Source organism: Nyctereutes procyonoides, unplaced genomic scaffold, assembly GCF_905146905.1.
Source record: "Nyctereutes procyonoides isolate TBG_1078 unplaced genomic scaffold, NYPRO_anot_genome, whole genome shotgun sequence".
In the NCBI taxonomy this organism is placed as follows: domain Eukaryota; kingdom Metazoa; phylum Chordata; class Mammalia; order Carnivora; family Canidae; genus Nyctereutes; species Nyctereutes procyonoides.
This window is the reverse complement of record NW_026575020.1, coordinates 54,476,338-54,488,453: the sequence shown is the minus strand read 5'-3', so window position 1 is coordinate 54,488,453 and position 12,116 is coordinate 54,476,338. Positions and strand designations below refer to the sequence as shown.

The following is a 12,116-nucleotide window of genomic DNA, read 5'->3' as shown; positions in this document are numbered from 1 at the left end:
GGCACCAGGGGGGGGCACTTGGTGGGATGAGCACTGGGTGTTATGCTATATGTTGGCAAATTGAACTCCAATCAAAAAGAAAAAAGACTGACAAAGAGCAAAGAGGGAAAGTACCATCGTCACTGTCAAATAATATTGGGGGTATCACTAAGATCCTGAAACCATTAAAAGATAAAAAGAAAATGGTGCAAAGTTATACCCATAAATTTGACAACTCAGAAGAGATGGACCAATGTCTTCAAAGTCGCAAGCTACATAAACTCAACCAACATGAAATAAACAACCTCAATAAGTCCAGTAACCATGACAGAAATGAAATATGATTTTAAAACATCAAAAAAAGAAATATACAGGCCCATATTCACTACAGGATTCTACTAAACATTTAAAGACAAATTAACCCTAATTTTGATCCAGCAGTTCCACTTTGGAGAATGGATATGACACCAAAAGCATATCTTGGATATGACACCAAAAGCAATCTTTCCTACAAGAGAGAATAAGAACGAACACTTCCCAATTCACTGTATAGAGCAGGTATTATCCTGATACCAAACTTGACAAAAACAGTACAAACAAACCAAAGGCCACTAGGTCTCATGAACATAGATAAACATCCCCCACAAAATATTACCAAATGGAATCCAGCAATATATAAAAAGAATTATACACCACGAGAGAGTGAGGTATGCAAGGCTAGTTCAACATTGAAAAGCCAGTCATTGTAATCCACTATACCAAACTAAAGAAGAAAAATCATAAGATCATACCAAATGACGCTGAAAAAGTCTGTGACAAACTCCGACACCCACTCATAATAAAAAAAAAACCTATAAAAATAAGAATAGAGGGAATTTGCTCAACTTGATGAAAATGATCTAAAGGCTGGGATCCCTGGGTGGCACAGTGGTTTGGCGCCTGCCTTTGGCCCAGGGCGTAATCCCGGGTCTCCAGGATCGAGTCCCACGTCAGGCTCCCGGTGCATGGAGCCTGCTTCTCCCTCTGCCTATGTCTCTGCCTCTCTCTCTCTATCATAAATAAATGAAAATTAGAAAAAAAAAAGTCCTTTAAAAAAAAAAAAGAAAATGATCTAAAGGAAAAGTACAGGGACGCCTGGGTGGCTCAGTGGTTGAGCGTCTGCCTTTGGCCCAGGGAATGATCCTGGAGTCCTGGGACTGAGTCCCACATCAGGCTCCCTGCATGGAGCCTGCTTCTCCTCTCTGCCTGTGTCTCTGCCTTTCTCTCTGTGTCTTTCATAAATAAATTAATTAATTAAAAAAAAAGAATTAAAAAAATAAAGGAAAAGTACAGCTAACATTATACTTAATGATGAAAAACTAAATGCTTTTTTCCTCTAAGATCATGAGTAAGGCAGAGATGTCCATTCTTACCACTGTTATTCATCTTAGCCCTGGAAATTCTGGATATTGCAATAGGCCAGAAAAAGACATACAGGCATAGAGAATGGAAAAGAAGAATAAATCTGTCCCTCTTTGCAGATGACATAATTGTCTATGTAGAAAATCTCAAGCAATCCACAAAACTCTATAGAACTGAGAGGTGAGTTCATCAAGATGAACACACAAAAATCAATCATATTTCCATATGCTAACAAATGAACATATGGAAACCAAAATTAAAAATGCCCTTCCATTTACATCTACTCCAGAGAAAATGAAATGCTTAGGCATAAACTTAGCAAAATATGTACTGGTTAGGCATTGCCAAAAATTACAAAATGGTGATGACAGAAATCAAAGAAAATTTAAATAAAGAGATGTCAATTCCCCCTAAACCTGAGCTCTAATCTATCTCACTGGAAACCAAATATCTTTTTTCCAAGGGGCTGGAGACTTTCCTTGAGGCCTCCCCCTCTGTCTGGAAGGATCTGGGGGGATCATGACATGACCTGATACTCAAGGACAGAAAGGCCATTTCTTTTTCCCAACCTCATGGATGAAAATGAATGTAACAACCAGAGCCCATTGTGGCAGTTCTTCAAGCCACCAAAAGATAATGATAGTGGCCATTTGCAGAACTTCCAACAGACCTTCTTCAAGGACTTGAAAATAATTCTACTCTAACAAGACTGCCTCCCAGCAGCTGAGTCCCTCCTAGCTGATTCAAAGACTCTACTGAACATGGTCAGTTGACTTGGAACTTGGTGTGGTGACTGATATGGGAAACAAAGGTGGAAGAGAAATTATTAAATGTCCTTAACACCTACAGTCCATGGACAAGTCCTTGAAACAGGCAGAGTGACCTTCCTCTAGGGACTCAGCTGCCTCGATGTTAATGCTTTGCTAAGGGCAAAAGGCAATCTTAGCCCAACTCCCAGTATAAGTCTACTTCAACATATAAAAATTCCTTTGGAAACTTCCTTTATCTCTACTCCCCAAGATACATGTTGGCAATCATCACCCAAGCGTACGACCCACTGATGTACATCTGAAGGGTCTCATGACTCAGATTTTATTAGACAGTAGTAAATGACCTTTCCCCAACAATAGCAACCCCCCCCTCAAGGTCCTGGAAGCCTTGCTTCCAAAATTCCTTAGAGACTTACCCTATCCCTACACCCCTCCCAGCTTGAAAGGATATAATGGGCCACTCCTCATGACCCCAGTGCAGCTCTTTCTGCCCACAAGTCCTGTCCCCGAGCTTTAATAAAACCACCTTTTAGCACCAAAGACATCTCTTTACTCTGTGTGTGTCTGTTGCAGCCCCTTGAAACACCTACATTCCATCAACTCTGGGAGATGACATGGGAGGTCATACTGCAGGTGAGAGGAAGTGGTGAGGTTTTCCATCTTGCTGCTGAGTCCTTACATGGATCTTCATGTTTTAGGTCCTCATGCACAGGGTTGGGGTTTGAAGAAGTAAATTGTCACAGGGTCAAATACACACGTGTATTGGTCAGGGTTCCCTGGAAATAGACTGATAGGAAAAATATGTATATGAAGAGCTTATTGTAAGGAATAGGATCCCACAGTGATGGGAGCTGAGGAGTAGCCAAGAAAACCGGTGGTGTAATTCATTAATTCATTCCAAGTTCAAAAGTCTGAAAGCCAGGAGTACAGAGGGTGGATCGGAGGAGTGTAGATTTCCCAAATGAAGCCACCAGGCAGCAAGGGGTGAATTCCTCCTCAGCTGATCATCCCATTCTACTCAGACCCTCAACAGATTAGATGAGGCCCACATACCCAGGGAAGAGCAACCTACCTCACTGAGTCCAGAAATTCAAATGCTAATCTCATCCAGAAACATTCTTTCAGACACACTCAGAGATAATGTTCCATCTGAGCAGCCCACGGCCAATTAACACATAACACTAACCGTCACAGCACGTACTCAAACCTAAAGTCAAGTTTCTGTTGTAATTGCTCTGTTTGCCTAGTGGATCTTCCACCTTCACAGCTCAGCCAGGAGCCGCAGACACTGAAGTGTTTTCCGAAAAGAAAGATGCACTGGGGAAGTGAGAGAAGCAGAGATGGTGGTGGGCTGAGAAGACTCGGGAAGCAGTGAGTCCCTGACAAGTTCTCAATTTGGGATACAATGGCCACCAGTTGCCTAACCCTTTCATTCCGCTTCATGGGTCTGAAGATGGTGCTTCTCCCTCTTGCTGGCTCTTGGCCACTGTCTCCCTGCCAGGCATGGTATACGAGGGGAAAGCACTTGAGCAGTCATGCCAGAGGAATCAGGGTTCGAGTCTTGACATCATCACTTATAATATGCTTCCGGTCACTTTGTTGACTGTCTGAGCTTTTGGCAAGGTAGCTGGGTCGGGGAGGGGGATTGTGCAAACTCTTTGCCCTGTGAATAAAGACCAACAAACAGCAAACCTCCCCCAAAGGCTCAAGCAAAGTTTGAGAGGTATACTTTCACATTTTGGTTTTTGGTCTTTAATTTCTTTTATTGATGGGCAGCCCCAGTAGCTCAGCAGTTTAGCGCCGCCTTCAGCCCGGGGCCTGATCCTGGAGATCCGGGATCGAGTCCCACGTTGGGCTCCTTGCATGGAGCCTGCTTCTCCCTCTGCCTGTGTCTCTGCCGCTCTCTCTGTGTGTCTTTCACTAATAAATAAATAAAATATTTTAAAAAATAAATTCTTTTATTGCAGTGTTACACCAGAACAGGAAATTGCACAAATCATAAATACACAGCTTACTGGTATTTTAGGAAGTGATATTCTTTCCAAGTCACCACTCAGATCAGATATCCACATCCTCAGGCAGGGCTCTTCTGCATTCTATCCAGGTGGGTGTGGGGTCCACATATATGGCAGAAGTAATGGCATATGACTTCCAAGGATAAATCATAAACATGTTGTGCCTTGCTCTTTCTTGGATCACTCCCTCTGGGAGAAGCTAGTTGCCATATCATGAAGACACTCCTGCAGTTTATAGAGCCAGGAGCTAAGGTCTCCTGCCAACCGGCATGTGAGCATGCCATCTTGGAAGCAGATCCTCCAGGTCAATCTAGCCCTCAGATGAGTATAGTTTGGTCAACATCTTGACTGCAACTTCGTGCAAGAGACTCCCTGAGCCACAGCTACCCAGATAAGCCACTCTCAGATTTGTGACTCTCAGGAAGTGTGAGATAAGAAATGTTTGTCGTTTTCAGCTGCTAATGTATTGGGGGAATTTGTTATGCTGTGACAGATATCGAATCTAGTTCGACCACACTTGCTTAGGGTCAATATCTGCTGCCAATTCACTCTTTATTCATTCACTGGATTCACTCATTCACTCATTCAGTAAATATTTATCATATGCTGACCATTTGTGATATACTGCAACTGGGCCCCAGGTCATTCTGTGATGAATGGAACAGATCCAGAACAGTGCTATGATATGAGCTCTGTCCTAGGGTGGAGATAGATAGAAACCACCAAAAGAAACTGTATTAATGAGGTTTGGTGAACTATGGAGGAACCAAACAGGGGTCGGTGATTGGGATAACAGGGTGACCCCTTGGAAGAGTGATCTGGAAGGAATTGCTGAAGGAGTGACATCCAACGTGAAATCTAAAGAGTAAGAAGGAAAGAGCAGTGAGAAGAGTTGGGCAAAGGATCCAGAGAGAGGGACAAGCAGATGGTAAAGCCCTGGGGAGGGTCGGGCATTGTGGTTGGAGCACAGGCCACTTGGGGTGGGGAGCAAGATGGAACTACAAACATAGCCGTGGCCAGACCCACTCAGGCTGTGTAAGCCAAGCAAGGAGAGTAGGTTTCATTTGAATGGTGTGGGACAAAAGGTGTCCAGGGTATACTGACAAGTGTTCTCTTGCTGATGAATGGAAAAGAGGGAGGACCAGGCATGAGTGGACTGAGAAGAACAGGGATGTCACCATTGCACTGAGAGAATAAAGGACAGTTGTGATGTCAGGAGGAAGAGGGCATATGGGCAGATGGAGAGCTCCAGAATAAGCATTTGGGAGGAGTAGGAGAGAGAGGAACCCTGGGTGACAGGGTCTGGTTACAATAATGCTGGGAGTATTATTGCCTTTGATCTGGATAAGAGTGTGGAGGAAGAGCAGATCTGGGGAGAGAGCGTTTCAGGGAAATTGATGGATCTGGTTGTGCATGACAAGGTTCAGAGGCTGGCATAGCCCAGGCAAGATGTCGGGGGTGGCACCTTGACCTGCCTCCCTGCCATTTCTAGGGCAACCTCACCCCAAACCCATCAGGTCATGAGAATGAGCCAATTTAAGTTAGGACAGACCCGCCTTCCCACCTCCTGGAGAGGACCATCCCCTAAATCTGCACCTGGAAGACGCCATCGTCACCTCTCTGAACCAAAAGGGATCCTGGCAGGCAGTGCTTTGACAGACACCCTCTCATTACACAACCACCCCCTTGGGCCATTGGATGGAGAGGAGGAGCCCAGTCTCACCGTCCCATGTCCCCACCGCCCCATCAGCACCTTCCATCTCTGGTCACTCTTGTCCATTCTCAATACTCTGCCCTGTGAGTCACAGTAGCGTGGACTTCCCAAAGAAGAAGAAATCAAAAGGGAGGTGCTCATGGGGTTGGTGACATCACTCTACATCTGTGTCCGGAAAACAGAGAAACGCACAGGAGGGAAGCACAGCCTGAGGGATTTGTACCCTGCTTGGGAACCCAGAACCAAAATGGGACCTTTGAAAGCATCTGAGATCACAGTGTCAACTTGTGTGGCCAGAGGAGAACAGATGTCCCATGTGGATTGTGGGTGCTTGGAGCTGCAGGCTGCAGGATCCTAATACCAATGTGATCACCACTGAGGGTGGTGAGGATGGGCTGCTCTGGGATCCACCCCGGACAAGGTCCGTCTTGATAAAGGAAGTGATGTGTCACAAGGTACGGAAGTCCCAATGAGGAGGAAAGCCTCCACTGTGTGCAGTGAGTGTGGACCGTGGGAGGATCGGCTGTGGGCTGTGGAGGGTTCAGCAATCCCAGTCCAGTGCTGGACCTGACTCTGGAGCCTTCCCGTCATTGGGATTGAGAGGTGCCTGAGTCACTAGGTCCAGGGCTCTTTCTCAGCCCGTGCTCCTCCCTCCCTGAACTTCATGCACCCAAGCAGCTTGAGTCATCGTGGAAGAAGTTTGTGGAGAACAATGACAGGTTGGATGAGGAAGCAAAGAGGCCTGAGAAAGCAGAAGTGGGGTGTAGACAGCAGATCCTCTGTTTTTGAGGCTTGAAACTGGTACCCCCCGGGTACCTGGCATTGCAGGGGTGACAGCTGTGCTGCAGACATGACCACGTGGGACTGGATGGTGTGGCTACCTGCAGCTCTGCTCCTTCTGCAGGTTCCAGGTGAGTGGGGCCAAGCCTAGGCAGGGAAGTCTGCCCCGAGTGGGAGGGAGGGAGGGAGGCAGGGGGACTGTGGATGCAGGGTGGCCCAAAGGGAGGGAAGGTGGATGTAGGGGGAAGGCAGGAGAGCAGAGAAGATTCTAGGATCAGCCAACATGGCCTCAGCAGTGACAGGAAGATTCAGTGCCTAAGCAGGTGAGTCGTGTCCACTCTTCAGGACAGAGCAGCAGTGACGAGAGGACCACCCTTACCCATGGTGTCACGGTCAGAAATGACGTCTCAGGGCATCACACACACACCCATGCCACGGACACCCTCTCCTTGTGCCTCTCAGTGATGGGGGAGCTACTTCCCCTCCCTCTGGTCTCAGGAAAGGCCTCTGCCAGACCCCGAGGGCCCTCGAGGGACTCAAGGGTCACCTTGTCCCCAGATCCCCCTAACCCAGACCCGTCTGCTGAGGAGCCACACTTGGCTGTGTTTTCCAGGCTGTTCGTCTCTGCGTGGCCCCGACTCCGTGTCGGGCACCGTGGGGGGATCCCTGAGTGTGTGGTGTCAGTACAAGGAGGAATTCAGAGACCATGACAAATACTGGTGCAAAAGCCCATGTGTGTGGAAGAAGATCGTGGAGACCACAGAGTCACAGAGAAAAGTGACCAAAGGCCGCGTGTCCATCAGGGACCATCCTGCAAACCTCACCTTCACAGTGACCTTGAAAAGCCTCACAGAAGGCGATGCAGGAACATACAAGTGTGGGATCGACACACCGTGGCTTGACCCCACCTTCTCTGTTGTGGTATCTGTGACCCCAGGTGAGCTGTGCACACCCCCTCCCCCGGCACCAGCACCTGGGCTGCCTGAGACCGGGCTGATCGCCCTGCCTCTGTCAGGAGAGTAGTGGGATGTGGGAGAGAAAAGCGGGGTCAGGCTGGGGTCGGTGACGCAGGACACCCCGGACGTGCATGTATATGTCCTTATGTGTGTGTGTGTGTGTCCATGTGTGGAATCTGTTATATGTGCGAGTGCATGTCTAGGCATGTGTGCATTTGTGCATGTGCGCATTGTGTTGTCTGCACACTCAACACGCACAGGCACACCTCTGGTTGTCCTTGGTGCCTCTGTACACTATGTCCTGACACACTCTCACCCCTAAAGCTCTCACGGGGGGATGAGTGGGAATGGCCCTGAGTCTGCCTTCCTGTCTTAACAAGGGTCCTGTCCTTACTCAAGGGGACCCGAGTCTCTTCCTGGACCTCACTCTGTCTTCCCTAGGACCCCTAGGGCATTTCCTCCCCTCCCTTACTGGCTGCCCCTGTGCCTGGACATGACTGGGTCATGGATGGTTCATGAGGCTCCAGCCTCACAGCTCTGATCCTAGGGGGTCTGCTGCAGCCTCGAGAGGGGGCTACTGTGACCATTTGGGGACCACTCAGCCCCTCCAGCTTGACCCTTCCCTCCCCCTCTGGCCCCTTGTCCCCACAGAAGGGAGCCCAGAGATTCCCCTAAAATTCCCCCTGCAGACAAAGGAGAAGAAGGATGAGAACAATGAGTTCTCAGGTCCTATATGACCCCAAATATACTTCCATGTGCTGCAAATAGTTTCTTTTTTTTTTTTTTTTAATTCATGAGAGACACAAAGACCCAGGCAGAGGGAGAAGCAGGCTCCCTGTGGGGAGCCCAATGCAGGATTTGATCCCAGGATCCTGGGATCACAATCTGAGCCAAAGGCAGACACTCAGCCACTGAGCCACCCAGGCGTCCCAATAGTTCTTCTTTACTAGAACTCTGTTTTTGCTGCCTAAGACCTGCAGGGAGGTCATCCATCGAAGGCTGTAGATTTGTATCTTGTGCTCTTATTCTGAATTTCTCTCTGGTTCCTCTGGGGTCCTTTCTGTAGGTCTTTGTTTCTCTCACACGGGACATTTCCCTCCCATGCCTTCTGTGGATTCCTGTTTAACAGTGAGGAGCTGAGTGTCCACGGACACCACCTGCCCTTCGAGGGAAACACCTTTGTCCAGTTGGCTTCAAGACAGACTTCTTTCTATGGGGTCCACTGGGTGTATGTCTGTCTCTCTAGATCTTTCTTTCAGGTCATTCCCCACCCCAGAGAGGACTGTCCAGTGGCCACCCAGGTTCCAGGCCTGGCTGACAATTCAGGGGCCGAGTCATTGAGTGCCAGGGTCGACCCTCAATTCAGGGTCGACTAGACTCTGCTGAGTGCCTTGCTTTGTGACCCTCACTCCAGACATAGCCATGCCTGAGGACCCTGCCGCACCCTACCCCACCCCACACTCTGGATCCATCTCTACAGACTAAACCTCACCCCATCCTCTGCTGGGGTAAACAAGGTGTGGTGTGGCTGAGACCAGACCCAGGTGCTCTCTCCACACACTCTCATGTTCCCCAGGAAGCAGGATCACTCTGCATCTGAAAGTGTCCACCTGGCCAGGGTGCACCCCTGGAGGGCGGGTCAAGGGAAGGGCCAAGTCCCAGTCAGGCCTGGGCATAGCTGTGGGGGGATGCTGAAGCCAGGACATCTGTCCAGGTGGCCTGAGTGACCTGGACTCTGTGAGTCAGAACCTCACAGCAGAGAGAGAGGGGGAGCCTGGGGGAAGACAGCAGGCCTGACATGGGTTTCTCCCTCTCTCCCAGAAGACCCCAGTTCTGGGAGGCCCACCAGCACCTCAGTTCTTTTTACGATCCTGCCAGCATCCACGTGGAGCACCGCAACCCCACAGGAGACCTCCAACAGCAGGCAACGTGCTGGGTAAGGGGTCAGCAGCTGGAGATTTCTGACACCAGGGTGCTCTCTAGGCAACGCGGAGGGGTGAGGAATGGGGGTGGGGCTCTCTTGACCTAGGTCCCTCACTTCTTTACTAATTCCACGTCTAATTGTGGAAGTCCTACAAGTGCCTGCCGTTTTTTTGAGGACACGGCTCTGGGCCACCTAGACACAACCCTGCTCTGACAAAAGTTGGGAAATTCGCACAGTGAAGAAGTCAGCACATTCATCATTCGAAGTGTGCCAGTTTGTGATGAATGCTTGCGGGAAATAGGACAGATGAGTCTGGGAGAGCATGTGTGGGAGGGTGACAGGTGACAGGATCGTTATCTAATACACAATGATCAGAGAGGCCTCGCCAGGGAGAGGACATTTCCCTGGAGGCCTGCAGGATTGAGGACCCAGCTCTCAGGTGCCTGCAGAAATCGGTCTCCAGGGACAGGGAAGAGCAAGTGTAAGTGTTTTCCAAAGGGGGCCTTCGGATCCTGGCCCAGGCCAGGTGCTCTGGGGCTCAGTGACCCCTGCACTCTCTCCCCTGCTTCCCCCACAGGCCCTGGATAGAGAGTCATCCTGTTGAAGACCAGGCCTCTGACGGAGGGGAGAGGTGAGTGAGGTCATTCCTTCCTTCCATCTCCACCCACTGAATTTTAAGGCTAACCTTTTAGAGGTACCGCACAGGTGCCAGATGCTCCCTGGGACTGAGGCAAACATTTCCAACCCCTCCTGGGAAATACTGTTTATGGGAGAGCAAACATCAAACAATAACCTTGGCACTGATGTCTGTCCCCCACACAGGGTAACCCCCAAATGGGGAGGGCTTAGGTAGACCTCAATTCCCAGCTGAGGCCCTGCCCACTCCTTGGCGTGTCCCTCATGTCACTCCAGTGGCTGGGCCCTTTCCGCATCCACAGTCCTGTCTCAAGGACAGTTGTTAGCCTGAGGGTCACGGGAGTGGTCTGTTGTGTGGGGTTGCCCTGCCCATGGACCCACCTGGGACTGATCTCTGTGTGGACTGCTGTGGCCTCAGGACATGGGCCCAGGGACAGAAGGACAGTGGAGGGTACCAGGCCTCTCCCTGAGGATGTGTGGCTCACCGTCTGTCCCTGTGTCCCCTACAGGTCCCTGCTCAGCAGGATCTACTTCCTGCTCCTGATCTTCCTGGAGGGGCCCTTGCTCCTGGGCCTCCTCAGTGCTGTTCTCTAGGTGAACAGACCTCAGAAGGGTTCTGGGGGGAGGCAGAGACCGCTTGATAAGGAAAACCGGTAACACCAAGACCCGCCCAGAACACAGTCCCTCTGATGGATGGGAATGGGCCTCTGAACAATTCATCCAGCCATTGTCTGTATTTCCATCAGAATACTCTGTAAACGTTTTTGTGACTTTTCCTGCAATGTATCATAGACATTGAGAACGTTCCCAATAAATGCACACTCCTTAAATTCCAAATACACTTCAACCCTCGGGAGCCCACCTCACAGCTTAAGTAAAAAACACTGTTAATATTTCTGAAACCCCAAGGTCCTCTCTGAGGAAACCACTATGAATTTTACATTCATTTTCTCCTAGTTTTCTTCATGAGGTTGCCACATATATGCATACATATTTTCAAACTATATACATGTATTTTTTAATGGTCCCCAAGTTTATTTTATTTTTTCCAGATTTATTTAGATACAACTGACATATTACGTGGCATGAAGGCTCAGCGTGTTGTTGATGCACACATATTGCAAATTGGTTACCACTGTGGGATTAGCTAACATCTCCATCGTGCCACATCACTACCATTTCTTTTTCGTGGTGAGAATATTTAAGATCTGCTCTCTTAGCATCTTTTAAGTGTATAATAATTATTATTAACTGTAGTCACCGTGTTATGCATTAGGTCTCCAGAATATATTCATCTTATAATCAAAAGTTTGTATCCTTTGGCCAATCCAATTATAACATGGGCAGAGAGAGGTGGCTTAGTGGATTAGGCATCTGACTCTTGATTTTTTAAAAATGATTTTATTTATTTATTCATGAGAGACACAGAGAGAGGCAGAGACATAGGCAGAGGGAGAAGTAGGCTCCCCTCAGGGAGCCTGATGCGGGACTCGATCCCAGGACCCTGGGATCACAACCTGAGCCAAAGGCAGACGCTCAACCCCCAAGCAACCCAGGTGTCCCTGACTCTTGATTTTGACTCAGGTCATGATCTCAGAGTCATGAGATTAAGTGCCTCATCAAGTTCCATGTTGGACTTTACTGAGCATGGGGAGTAAGATTCTCTCTCCCTCTCTCTCCGTCCCTCTCCCTGCACTCATGCTCTCTCTCTCTCTCTCTCAAGAAATACAACAGGGGGAACCTGGGTGGGTGGCTCAGTCTGTTAAGCATCTGCCTTTAGCTCAGGTCATAATCCCACAGTCCTGAGATGGAGCCCACATCAGCTCCCTACTCAGTAGGGAGCCTGCTTTTCCCTCTCCCCCCACTGCTCCCCTTGCTTGTGCTTGCTCTCTCTCTCTCTCTGTCAAATAAATAAATAAAATCTTTTTATTAAACAAAAAC

The 12,116-nt window shown here is 48.9% G+C and overlaps 1 protein-coding gene across 1 annotated transcript; it reads left to right on the top strand.

Moving 5' to 3' along the window:
• The first annotated feature begins 6,389 nt into the window (after positions 1-6,389).
• On the top strand, positions 6,390-11,005 carry LOC129511276 (CMRF35-like molecule 6). Its single transcript, XM_055327818.1, has 5 exons — positions 6,390-6,790; positions 7,273-7,596; positions 9,437-9,551; positions 10,117-10,170; positions 10,685-11,005. Exons 1-5 carry the CDS (start codon positions 6,730-6,732, stop codon positions 10,767-10,769), a joined length of 639 nt encoding a protein of 212 aa, XP_055183793.1. The 5' UTR covers positions 6,390-6,729; the 3' UTR covers positions 10,770-11,005.
• The last annotated feature ends 1,111 nt before the right edge of the window (positions 11,006-12,116 follow it).

Bases quoted from the DNA above. Each gene is read 5' to 3' on its own strand.
- LOC129511276 (XM_055327818.1), top strand. From the start codon at position 6,730: ATGACCACGTGGGACTGGATGGTGTGGCTACCTGCAGCTCTGCTCCTT. The intron at 7,597-9,436 runs GTGAGCTGTGCA...CCTCTCTCCCAG, and splicing joins TGTGGTATCTGTGACCCCAG to AAGACCCCAGTTCTGGGAGG. The intron at 9,552-10,116 runs GTAAGGGGTCAG...CTTCCCCCACAG, and splicing joins AACAGCAGGCAACGTGCTGG to GCCCTGGATAGAGAGTCATC.